At 43.6% G+C, this 13,317-nt stretch overlaps 1 protein-coding gene across 1 annotated transcript in view; it reads right to left on the bottom strand.

Annotated features, from left to right (window-relative positions):
- The window catches only part of CSPG4 (chondroitin sulfate proteoglycan 4), a gene marked incomplete at its 5' end in the record, with an annotated part of 42,903 nt that extends 38,311 nt beyond the window's left edge, over positions 1–4,592 (bottom strand). Inside the window, one exon of the mRNA XM_083371669.1 lies at positions 4,496–4,592. Within this exon, the coding sequence (XP_083227795.1) occupies positions 4,496–4,592 (97 nt within the window). The remainder of the gene's footprint in view (positions 1–4,495) is intronic.
- Positions 4,593–13,317: the final 8,725 nt, after the last annotated feature.

The raw sequence follows: 13,317 nt of genomic DNA, 5'->3' as shown, positions 1-13,317 counted from the left end.
GATAATCAGGGGTTATGTCTGGTTCAAGTTGATCTGGGTGCAAAAACTGGGAAAAGAGAAGATCTTAGCTAGTGGAGAGAGAAAAAAGAACCCAGTTTGATGGATGAAGAAGAGGAGAAGAGAATTTGGGTGACATGATCAAGGGTGAGATGATTGCAGCCAAAAGAAGGGGGAAAATGAGAAACTGCACACCTTTAGTATAATGTTAGAACTGAGCCAGCAATTGGTTGTATCAGCGCGAAGGTTTGTCAGCAGATGGTATAAGAAATATGGTGTCAGAACAGATGTGCAAGACTGTGGAATTAATGAATAGCACAATTGGTCGAAGAATTGTACAGAAATGCACACATTAGAGAGTAATGTAAAATATTCCATAATGCTATTTGGCTGATTAATCTGAGGTACTACAATTAATTGTATTTATCATCATGCAGTTATTACCTCAGAAATGTTTCTCACATTAATGATCTACTGATTTTCCAATAATAAATACATAAACAGTTCTTTTGTTCTTCTGATGATCTCTCCATGATAATGAATCTATTAATTCCACATTAGCTTTCAAGAGAAAATAAATTACCGTTAATCAGGCTCATTAAACTGATGAGCAAACAAGCTATTTGAATCCATGTATATGTAATTTAATTCTATTCTTTTAAATGCCAGAAAATACCAAATCCAATAGCTCAATCAATTAAGCAATTAGCCAGTGACAAAACCTTTCAAAGTGTTAGATATACACATATCTAAGCATACTATTTATGGTCCACTCTGTTTCTCCAAGAACTGCAATGAAGATTAGCTTATCTATCAATCCCAATATATCTCCACAGGACTAAATATTGATTATGAATTCATAAGGCAGCCATTCTTGATAGTCATCAAATCAATTTTCCTAGGGCACAAAAAAAAAACCAACCCAAACCCAACTACTTCTGCTGTCTCTGGGTAATTTTTTCCACCTCTCAGATACAAAGAGCAGTTCAACATGTGGCACAAAACCAAAATACCATCTCATCATCATCATTTTTTAAAAAAATTCAAATCAGTGTGTTTTACAGAAAGCATGATCCATGGATGATGCCAGAACAAGCATGAACAATAATGGAAAAAAATAGTCATGACAGGTACTGACCAAAGAAACTCAATAATTTCCAATGTAGGGGTGAGATGTTGGAAAAAAATAATCTGGCTTTCAGCAAATTCAAGGCTGTTTGAAGAGTTCTCCATCTTGCAAACCTGATCATCCTTTAGAGATGGAGAAGAGCAAATAAAGGAGCAAAGTGGGAGATATGAATTAAGGAGAATTCTAACCTAGAATTGAAGAGAAACCTCCTATCATTTAGTGGAGTGGAGTGGAGTGGAGTGGAATGGAATGGAATGGAATGGAATGGAATGGAATGGAATAGAATAGAATAGAATAGAATAGAATAGAATAGAATAGAATAGAATAGAATATAGAGTAAGAAAGTAGAATAGAATAGAATAGAATAGAATAGAATAGAATAGAATAGAATAGAATAGAATAGAATAGAATAGAATAGAATAGAATAGAATTCTTTATTGGCCAAGTGTGTTTGGATACACAAGGAATTTGTCTCCAGTGCAGAAGTAATAGTGATATATCATCAGTGATTAATGATCAGTGATAATAATCAGTGATCAATGATCAATTCATCAGTGGAACAGCTTGCCTCCAGAAGTTATGGGTGCTCCATCACTGGAACGTTTTAAAGAAGTAATTGGACTGAAATGGTCTAGGCTGGGTTTCTTGCTCGAGGAGTGAGCTGGACTTGAAGACCTCCAAGGTCCCTTCCAGTTCTGTTATTCTGTATTCTACTGCAACAAAATATTCAAGCAAGAGCCAGCGGGAAGGGGAGGGACGTCTAGGATGGTCAGAAGAATCCAGCCTTACGTTAGATCCAAATGGACAAGGCCCTCTCCTTCATGATTTAGGGGGCTGTTCTAGCAAGGATAAGGATGAAATAGAAAAGACAGTACAGCCAATGAGGGAGAACTGCCAAAAAATTTTAGGGCCAAGTTATAGAAACCACCCAGTGGATAAAATGTGGTCAACGCCCTCTGGAAATTGGTTGGCATTCTGCATGCTTGTTTGTCCTGCAGAATGAATGCAACTGTTCATTCTGCAGGCTCGGATCCCCACCCAGATGGCACCACCTGACTTCACCTTCAAAAAAAACCAGGGAGATTCAAAAGAGATGGATTCATTGGCAGGGATTTCTCTATTTCTAGGCTGTGGGATGGGCACTCCCTGGTTTCTCCAGTCAAAGTGGCACCACTCCACAAACAGAGGAATATTTCAGTAGGCTCCAGGGAGCCCAAAGCCTGCAGACATACACAAGATATTTATGGAGAAATGGGGAGAGGAACCTTCCCCCCATGTGTTTGACTTCAACCTCTCTCATTGTAAACCACCGCGATCTTTGCTGGCCTCCAGCTTTAAGTGTCGTGAAATATCCCTGATACCATGCACGGTGGATCATGCATACTAGGCACAAAATAAACCCATGGAGGAATTATTTCAAAGGTTATTCCAAGGGGTGAAGAACTTAAGGGCTTCTAGATATTACACTATTATAATTTCCATGTAATCAGTACCTGGTTGGTGATGAGGGAGTCTGGAGATTGGGGATCAGAAAAACATGGACATTTTCAGGTTGACCATCACTAGCAGACATCTGATACAAAAGTTATTTTTAAGTAAATAGTCCTAGCTACATAATTTAGGAATTGTGACTTGTGGCTTCTGTAATTAACCCAAATCCCCCTGTCTGTCTTGGACCCTAAAGAGTGACCTTTAGTGGTTCACCTTTGACCAACATCCATGACATTTGTTTCCTTCTTCATTCATTCATTCATTCATTCATTCAATCAATCAATCAATCAATCAATCAATCAATCAGCCCTTCCTAATTTTAAGAACCATGAGGTTTTTTTTGTCTCTGATCCTAAAAGCATCTTTCCTCTTGTTTCTAGTTGGTTGATACTAGTACATGATACTAGTTAATGACAAAAGAAGACTTTGAGGTGCAATAAACCTCAAACTCTTTGTTTGTCATTAACCAACTAGTATCATGTAAATAAGTGTTTCTGCATTCTGGGCAGCTTGATGATTTTCTTTTCCTACATGGGAGTTCAACTCAAAGCTGATTTGTTGTCTAGGCAACCAAACAGCAAAGGCTATCAGAAACTTCCCTCTCATGAGCAAATAAAGGATGCATGTACGGTATGCCATTTTTTTGGAACCTAGGCCAACCCAACAAAATAAAAATAGATGCATTTATTTCTCCTAGGATATTCCATTTGGAAAGATAAATAAAATATGGGCAAAATACTTCTGCTATATAAGGGCAAGAAGCACATGGCGTTGTAAATGGGCAGCAACGATAAATCGGTGCTTCATGAGGTCTGCAGTTAACATTCCGCTTCCTTTTGACTTCACAGCCTTTATTGGGTCTGTAACATTTTCAGTTTCCTCTTGACAATAATGAAATCTAGGGTCATGCTTCTTTTCAAGGAACTGCTGACTAGCTCCATGGTGGAGAAGCAGTTTCTCTGCATAGTAAAAGAATCAGCAGTTCAGATTTTTTTTTAGAGACCTAGGATTCCTTGTATCTCAAGAAACATTATTCATCACCCAATTTTTAGCTAGATTCAAGCAACTAGGCAGGTGGTATGTTCTGATTCAGCAGTTGGCCCTCAAGATCTCCATGCCTCTTCCCTCTAAGAAGTCCTCGGAGCAATCTCAGCAGGAGAAAAGAGGCCGAGAACCTTGTTATGCCCTCTGTAAGAAGACCTGAAAAAGATACTGATGGTATCTCAAATCCCATAACTTGGTAGGTAGAACACTGACCTTCAGACTACGTTCATTTCTTATCTCCCATAACAAGGTAAAGAGAAGCCAACTCCTCTCAACTTTCCACCGATGAGATTCATTTCATAGCCTAGCAATCACCCAACCTGTCATTGGTGCAAACTGGGACCTTGAGACCATCTGGGCCCACATCTCACATAGTTGAGATGTCCACCTCAGATTGGTGCTCTTGTCACCCTCGGCTCCAGCTGATCTCTGATTTGATCTATTCAGTGGAGCCTGCCTTTAAGAAGACTGCTGCTACTTGAAAATTGGAATTTAAGTACAGTCCAGAAGGAACTTTTACTAAAGATCACCAAAGGCTAGGCTTGAGAATTCCAAAAGTTCTAACTGGAAAGATAGAAAACCAAAAACCGGTACGTCTCTTCAAATTTCTGGCTCACTCCTTGCCCCCATTCCTTTCTTTGCGAAGCTGTCAGACTAGTGTCAGCCTCTCTCTGTCCCTTTGGGATGGAGACCTTCTACCATCCAATGCATTGACTTGGCTCGAAATGTGAATTTTGCTCATTCTTGTCTTTGGCTACAGCTCCATCATCATTGCTTTTTGTCCCCTCAAATCCAGAAGAACAAGAAATGAGGAAAGGGCGAAGGATGACTTACCTCCTGACTCTGGATTGGCGCAGTTAGGAAGAAGATGTAGCAGAAGTTGGAATATTGGCCAGCAAGCCCAAGTCCCTCGAGGAAATCTAGATGCCATGGTATTGCCTACAAGCGTGGCCCGTGGCTTCAGATCATCCCTCTCGCTCCGAGAAGGATCAAGTGGGTGAGTCAGGCGTTAGAAACAGAGGCTGTCTGTTTTCAATTGAGTTTTCAGCTACTACTATATTTAATAAACTTGCTGCTGGGACAGGGAGGGACAATCTGAATTTCCTCAGCAGTCGCAAGCAGGCTGGGCTAGAGCAGCACCTCTCATATTACAGATGAGTTCCCCTCTTAAAGGGAACGTCAGTTCCTCCCCATCTCTCAACGCAAAGGCACAGAACACTCTCTTTTCTCTTTTCTTTTCTCTCCCCAAATCATTTGGGCCTCCAAAGGAGCGGTTGAGCTCGTTCCAGCTTTTACAGTGACAGGAAGATGCTTCACGAGGCAGGGAAGAAGAGTCGAACTTAAAACCTGAAGGCGAACTTGTAATCCAGATCTGGTGAATTTGCACTTGAAAAATCATGGACCAGTTGTGTGTTTGTCCAGTTTTTCTTTCACTTCTTTGGGAGTGTGGAACATTTCTTCAGCCTGAGGAAAGCAGTTTGGTAGATATCTACCCATTGATAAGCACTCCGGTCTCTTCTTGGAAACCTCTAGTCGTGGACTACCCATCACATAAATGGCCATTTTCATTTCCAAGGGCTATTTGTAACACGGATGTATGTGGATGACCATCAGATCTTTCTGAACATACTTGGGCATTTTAGGGCCCCTGGGCCATATCCAGCCCATTGGCTGTCCCTGTTTGGCCCACCTGAGGTCAACTGGAAGTTAGAAATCAAATCTAAATAAATGGACGCCATACAACTGCATTGCTTTTGAGAGCGACTGCTATATTTCTTTTTCAATTTATATCTCTCTCTCTCTGTGTGTGCACCTTCACAGCCCTATTCATGTGGCCCTTCCAGTTTTGTATGTGGCCCCTTAGGAACCTGCCCACCTCTGACCTTGAGGGTCTTCAAACCAAAGAAGATGCTTCTGGTTTCATGCTCTGGAGTGACGTTTCTGGGTGGGTCTGCATTGTACAACATCTGCTTCTGCAGCTGGCTTTCTTTCAATCTAGCAAGCTTTTTGCTGGTGCCCCCATTTGCACAAGTATTGCTTCTTTCACAAGTACCCCAAATTCACACTAGGCAGCCAGGGCCTTTGATCCAGCCTGGGGACTTGCTTGGAGGTTTGCTCTCTCCTACTTGAAAGTCTGACCTCTTGTTTGAATCAACAACTGTGGTGGCTCCCGTTTGGACAGGAACTATGAAGTGGAATTAATGGGTTGTTTATTCGTTTCCGAGATCATTAATAAAGATCTTACGTAAATGTAGTGCTTGCTTGGCTCTGTGAAGACTTTTATGAGCCTCTCCCTCTGGGTTTTAGTCAATTCATTGTTTAATTGAATTAAGATTCTGGAATATCTTCTTTGGACAAACTTGAGTGATTTGGACTGACTGGATTCTGCAACAGATTCCTTTCTATTTCTCCATCGTAGCTCCGCATGGTAGGTCAGGTGCTTCCATCCTTTCCCCTACTTTTCATTATTGTGAAGAAGGTGACAAATATTCAAATATACATACATCCCAGATCTTCTCAGTATCCCTCTCTGAGTACATTAAACTGCCCATCCACCAATTGGGACCGCTAAGATGTTTCTCCTATCTTGATGGCTTTAATGGAGGCACAAAGCTGATTATCTAACATGTGCAGGGCAGAAGAAGAAGGCCGACTGCATGAAGACATATGACTCTGTCAGGGAATTGTCCAAATAAAGTCATACACGCTGACACGAACTTGTAGGTTTACATAAATAAATATATTTACAGTATACAAGATAGTCAGGCAAACTGGAGCATCGTGAGGTAAATCCACACAGGAACGTCATTCTGAGGTAAATCACAGAGCACACAGGAGAAAAAAGGTGGGAAACAAAGAAAAACCAGGTAAACGAGAGCTGTGGTGACAGAGGCAATATGTGAATATGGGCATTATGATTTGTACAACATTATGTGAAGCGGTCCAGACAACTGATTTGCATACTGTCCTATGCAACTACAGTTGCTTGGCTTTGGCTTGCCGTGTTGAATGAACCCAGCCAGTTTGTAAGTCATGGTTTATGGCTTCGCATTGTGTTTCAACTCAGTAACTAGGACTTATTCAACAAACTATTTTGAAATGAACTATGGCCAACCAAAAATGGAACCAACGAACCAGCAACCACAGTTGGACCAAGCCAGTAAGATTTATTAATGGACCGTCTCTTTTCCTACACAACTATTTCATGCTCCAGACCCACAAGTTCTCTTTTCACCCAACTGACAACCGCCTGGACAAACATTTCCTTCATGCAAGGCCTACTGCTCTGCCCACTCTGCGAGTCCTATTTATAGGCTGGCGACTGGCAACACACCACAACAATGCAACGTATAGATCATTGCTCTGGCTAAGTCCTGTTTACATCATTCCTTTCCCTTCCCTTTCCTGGGACTGTTGATGCCTATAGATAGCAGCACTTCCAAGAGGCTGGATATAAAATCGCCAGCACTGTGCAAAGCCAAGATTTCCAAGCCTTATTTATTGGCGTTACTGATTGCAATCCTGCCATGGGGAGAAGGAAAGCAGGCATAACTCACAATGCCTATTGGAGCATCTTCGCAGGGTTCAGCTGGGAGTGAGTCTTGGTGGAGAAACCTTTGCCCAGTTGAGCATCAGGAGTTAAGATTCAACAAAGTCTGTTGGGATGGTTCTTTCCAGTTTGGTTGCTCCTTCTAACATGGTTGGAGGAAGGGAGGGAGGGAGGAAGGAAGGAAGGAAGAAAGAAAGAAAGAAAGAAAGAAAGAAAGAAAGAAAGAAAGAAAGAAAGAAAGAAAGAAAGAAAGAAAGAAAAGAAGGAGGGAGGAAGGAAGGAAAGGAAGGAGGGAGGAAAGGAGGAAGGGAGGAGGGGAGGAAGGGAGGAAGAGTGAAAGGGCAAGGAACAAGGGAGGGAGAAAGGGAGAGAGAGAGGAAGGAAAGAGAAAGGGAGGGAGGAATGGAGGAATGGGGGAAGGAAGGAAAGAAGGAAGGAAGGATAGATACAAATAGCAAAAAGTACTCCATCTTCAAAATCACCTTTTGATTCTGTCCCGCTACAACCTGATTCTAACCACTATTTACTATAGATCTGGCCCGCTTCCACCCACCTTGTAAGGAGACCATAATGAGCTGCAACCAATAATCTTCTAGATCTCATTTCAGTGAAGGGCAGTTCATCAGCTCTGCCGGCTCCCTCTATCATGTCATCACACCCTGCGAGTGCCGTTTCCATTTGAGGACCTCCTTAATCCTCCTATCAGATGATCGTCGAACACTTGACCGTGTTTGTGTCAGACCCAAAAAGAGTCTCTTTGTAAAAGCCAAGGGCAAAAGCTCTGAAAGGCCTCTGGGGGAACATGTGGAACCAGTTGTCATTTTCATCACAACAGCAGCAGGACAGAAGCCAAAATAGGAGTATGGGAAAAACAAAGGGTGGGGGAAGGTTTGCTGGGAAGTTTGAGGGGGGGGTACCCTGAGTTTGGAGGGCTTTGACTGGGTAGTTAGGGCGGCCCACTTGACTTTTTTCAATACTCCTCCTAAAGACACTCCTTAATGCAAGGGTATCCTCCCAAAATGGCTCCTCCTTCTCCTCCTCCTCCTCCTCTCTGTGAGCTGCACTCTCTTTTAGCTCTGATGATGTTATCTAGTTGGGTCATGAAACATCTGCAAGAAAACCACCCAGCTCAGGGGGGACCAAGCACCCCACAGTCCTCCTCCTCCTCCTCCTCCTCCTCCTCCTCCTCCTCCTCCTCTCCACAAATCTCCACTCCCATCTTGTACTGATGATGTTATCTAGTTGGGTCATGAAACATCTGCAAGGAAACCACCCAGCTCAGAGGGCAACGAGGCCTCGAACCTACAAATATCCTCTTCTATCGGTATTAATAAAATAAATAGCTATGCCTGCCTTATGGTATTCTGGGAATACTTAGGCTCTCCTGTGTGAAGCAGCCCTCCTTCCAGCTGGTTTCAACCTGTGCCTTTTCACCCCCCATTTGCCCCCTAAGTCTGATTCCTGTCAAAGAAAACATTGGGATGGACCAGCGTCAACTCGTGATGAGATGGGCGGCAAACAAATGGAATAAATAAATAAATAAGTTATATAGGGCGCTTCGCTTCATAGCCATGTCCCCTCCCCCTGGTTCCTTCAACACCAGAAAGGTCTAAGGGAGCTGCAGCCATCTCTAAAAAAATTCCAGCCAAAACTGCTCTCAGTGGAAACGTTTTGTTTCTCTGCAGCTGTTGGCTTGTCTTCCTTTCCAGCTCAACATCTGGATCCATGTGGGGGGGGGAGAATCAACTGCAAGGGATCTGAGCCACCGCGGGGGGCTTGACTTCCTGTGTGGCAGACAGCTACGTATGTCTTCAACCTCAGTCTGTGTCTTCCATCCAAGGATGAGATGTTGGCCATCTGCCTACAAGCCAAACATCCCTATTATGGTTGCAACAGATTCTAGTTCTCTGGCGTTCTTCCTTTGAGAAGCTCAGAGGTGCTGTTATCTTTCTCAAGAAACATGGCTGGGGAGGGAAGAACCTTTGTCACCAACTGCTCTGGGCTCCTTCGGCCACTGATTGGCCCTGGCCAAGTTCTTCTTCTCTCCCTAACCCTGTAGTCCACTCACGATCATTCGAGTGTCTTCCTCCCCACCCTGGCACCCAAAGCAGAGACTGGTGTGTGAGTCATCCCACTTTTTCTTCACTTCCAAGCAAACTAGCAAACCATGCTTTTAGTCAATGGGGTGTACGCTTCAGAAATTGTTATTTTGACAGATTTTCATTCTATTTTTCTTCAGGAGTTGGGGGCAGCCGACTCAGAAAAGATGAGCAGATTCTGGAAGACTCTGGGCTTCTACAACCCAATACTAACCCTCTGATCCATCCATTTTCTTTTACTCGAATACCCACCACAGTATGTAAGGTAGGATCTTTGAACCTTGCTTCAAGAGACGAACATAAGAGGCACTTCATTAAAGCTGCCCCATGGATTTCACCCCAAACATAGAATCATTGGGGTGGAAGGGACCTTAGACCTCCTGCTAATAGTAGGAGCCTCATGCCATCCCCAGTCTTTTCTTGAAAACCTCCAGTGATGGAGCACGCACAACTCCAGGGGACAAGCTATTCAATGATTGACTGTTTTCACTGTCAGCAAATTTATCCTTAGTTCTAGTTTGAATCCCTCTTTAACAAGCTTCCACTGAATGCTTCTTATATCCTGCCTGCTGACCCTTTATCATCCATTAAATTACTTTTTATATTTGTTTCCCATTAAATGTTGTCCATCCAAACCCACCCCTTTTCTTTGTGTGGCTCAAAACAGCATCATTGTCAGGATGATGTCCAATCATCAAGGAGGAATCAGTGAATTGTTTTGGCCCTGAACACTCTCAAACCTGATGCGTACATTTGCAGAGGAGCAGGATGCCAACAATTCCACCCCAACCCATCCATGGAGCAATGGTGTGGGGTTTCCAAATCCTGAACACATAGGCTCCTGCCTAAAAAAAATCTCACCGAATTGCGATGCATCTCATGGTTGTTATTTTTGGATGGTGCATCGCCCACCCAAGTGGTTAAAAGAAGGGGGAGAATCGTGATCACTTCTGCAAATCTCTCCCTGAGACAGGGATAACGGCAAATTTCCTATCTACCACAGCTATCAACCTTTTCTAGGCAGTTTACGATAAGGCCATAAAACCAAGGTGAAAACCATGAATATGAAAAATGAATTGGAGCCATCCACAGTTAAAACAAACTCTGCCCAGAATGTCACGTTTTAAGAGCTTTTTGAAGAGTCAATAAGCAAATTATATCTCGCCCCTGGCGTCCCACAATGCAGCATGGAACACCTGCCATTTAAAAACGGTCCCAGTGGGTCATCTGCAGCATCCAAGTTAGTCCAACAGCAGCTAAGTGGAGCTGAGAATGAGAGCAAGATGGGCAGTATCAACATTTGATGAACAAACAAGTAAATAATTTCAATACTTCCCCGCGCTCATTTTTCTGGAATGGCTTCTTCTAACTTTAATCTCTCCCTCCCTCTCTCTCTCTCTCTCTCTCTTTTCTTCTCTCTCTCTCTCTTCTTCTCTCTCTCTCTCTCTCAATTTATTTGCCCTTCCTGTTTTCACAGTAAGACAGAGCAAAGCTGCAGTGGATATTTATACCACGCCAAGCCATTGCTGTTGGAAATGTTCTCAAGGTGTGCAATTTTCTGGTTGCTATCCCTTCAAGCAAAAATTGTCCACCACAACTGGACTTCAAAGTCCATCTTAGGGTTTCCATTTAATGTTTGCTTCCACGAATGTCCATTTCTTGCTTTGGTGGGACGTATGATAGGAGTCTTCAGTCAAGATGTTACAGGATCCAATCTGGGTCCAATCTGAGAGAGGTTCCCTAAGGATGGACTGAAAGCTTGGAAGACTAAATCTCTGGTCCCGGTGACTGACCTGGATTGGATCCTGCCATCTCAAGTTGTCTGGTGTGGCTTAGGCTTCCTTCTCTTGACCTCTGGCTGTTCCTCTTGGAATATTGTAGAAAACGAACTCAACGCCACGGCCTCTCTTACTGCAATAGAGGAAACTCTAAGCCATACCACCCAACATCTGGACCAACATTTAGAGCACTTCAAGAAGAAGAGTGAAAAGAGAGAAACCTTTTTTTTTTTTTTTGGAAGGAAGAAAAATAACGGGGGCTATTCAAGGACCAGAATGAACTCTGCAAAGCTCCTGTTCATTGCAAGGAACAGGCCCAGCCATGAGCTCCCGATGCAGGCCAGTTTTGGCCATATTCTGCCAGAATCATAGTAAAATGAGGATAACAAGTTAGCCTTCCAGCCTGCGTTATTGTTGCCTTAGCAACCAGGCAGCCAATGGGCAGAGGAGGAACTGTTGATGTTCCACAAGGCAGCTGGTGGGCGTTTGGATCCAGGGGAAGGGGCTGGGAAGATGCTCCAGGAGTGATTTATTTCCAATCGACCACCCGCTTCATCTCCTGGCTAGGCCGAAAAGCTGCTGCAGCAGAGTACCCCAAGGAGGCAAAGAGAGGCTATTTTAATTGGTTGTCATAAGAACAACCCCAGCTTCATCCCCCATTAATGTTACGAGAGCCATCTGGCTTCTTCCATAGCGTAAGCCTCAAGGTCTGTTGGGTTTCCCAGGGATCTCCCTGCCCAGCCTTAGCCAGCTTCCAGCTGGTTGAATTTTCGGAGATCTGTCAAGGTTGGGTAGGTCAAGATGGCTGGGAAGGGGTTCTTTCCTCATTCAGAGTTCCAAGATAAAAAGAAATGTCCACTTCTTGTCTTTGACACTGTCCCTCCCTCCCTCCATCCTTCCTTCCTTCCTCCCTCTCCCTCTTCCTTTCTTCCTTCCTCCCTCCCTCCCCTCCCCCTCCACTCTCCCTTTCTTTTTCCTTCTTCCCTCCCTTCCTCCCTCTTCCACCCTCCCTCCCTCCCTCCCTCCCTCCCTCCCTTCCTTCCTTCCTTCCTTCCTTCCCTCCCTCCCTCCCTCCCTCCCTCCCTCCCTCACTCACTCACTCACTCCTTTCCTTCCTGAAAAGAAAGAGAATTAGGAGATTGATTTTTTAAAAAAAATGTTCTGTTTGGAGATCTGTCAGCTCATGTGATGGCAACAATTTCCATTGTTGAATTCTGAGCGGACGCTTCTGATCCCGAGGCAGCAGGATGTTTGATGTTCCCAACTGAGAAACTTCCCTCCGGATTCCTGTCAGAGCTGTCTCTCACGTGGCCACGATTGCTGCTTTCATCTAGTCATGTTTTTGCTTTGCCTTGATCCCCCGTCTTTTTCTTCCTTCATCTCTTTCGGGTCGTCGTCATCCGGGCGTTAGCTTCTGTTAATGGCCTTTTTTGAGAGGATGCGGTGGGTTTGCCCTAAGCTGCTAGGAGCAGCTGCAGGATGGGCAAAAAAGTCACCAGTCACATATGTGTGTGTATGTGTGTGTATGTATATGTATATGTGTATGTGTATGTGTATATGTATATGTATATGTATATGTATATGTATATGTATATGTATATGTATATGTATCACACAGCTCAGTAGGTACTTCCAGTATAAATTGGTTGGAGAATGAAAAAGGGAGAAGTCAAATACTTACTTTTCCAAGCTCCCCTCCCTCCCTCCCTCCCTCCCTCCCTCTCTCCTCCCCTCCCCTCTCCTTCTTCTGCCCCTCTCTCATCTCCTTCAACCTTATGGTTATTCACATTTTTGAAATTATATTCAACACCCATGTAAATCTTTTTCTTCTTACCTTATCTACATTCATCGTCCATTTATCTGAACTGATCTTCAACGTATCTGAACTATCCTAGTCTAGACAGTTACTACTTGATTCCAGGGTGCCCGGCCCATATCTGTAGCTTATAATGAAAGATTTGCATCTTGTAATGAACTCAATCAATTACTTGGAGATTGGGTGGAGTCAAGGGGCAGTTAAGGAAGCCCGAATCTTTTGTGTCGGGTGAGGATTTGATCAGCATTCTGGCTGTCATCTTGCTTTTGTTGATCCCTTCTGCCCTGACCCCAGCTTCTGGGGTTCCAGATCTGCATGTACTCAAGTCATCTCAGTTTCATTTTATGCACAGGGAACTTAGTGGTGCATTACCTACAACCTCCCTCCTCACAGAGCGTAGCGTTGTTATTCCA

Source organism: Vipera ursinii (genome assembly GCF_947247035.1).
Source record: "Vipera ursinii genome assembly, chromosome: 11".
NCBI classification, from domain to species: Eukaryota; Metazoa; Chordata; class Lepidosauria; order Squamata; family Viperidae; genus Vipera; species Vipera ursinii.
This window is presented reverse-complemented; position numbering and strand designations above follow the sequence as displayed.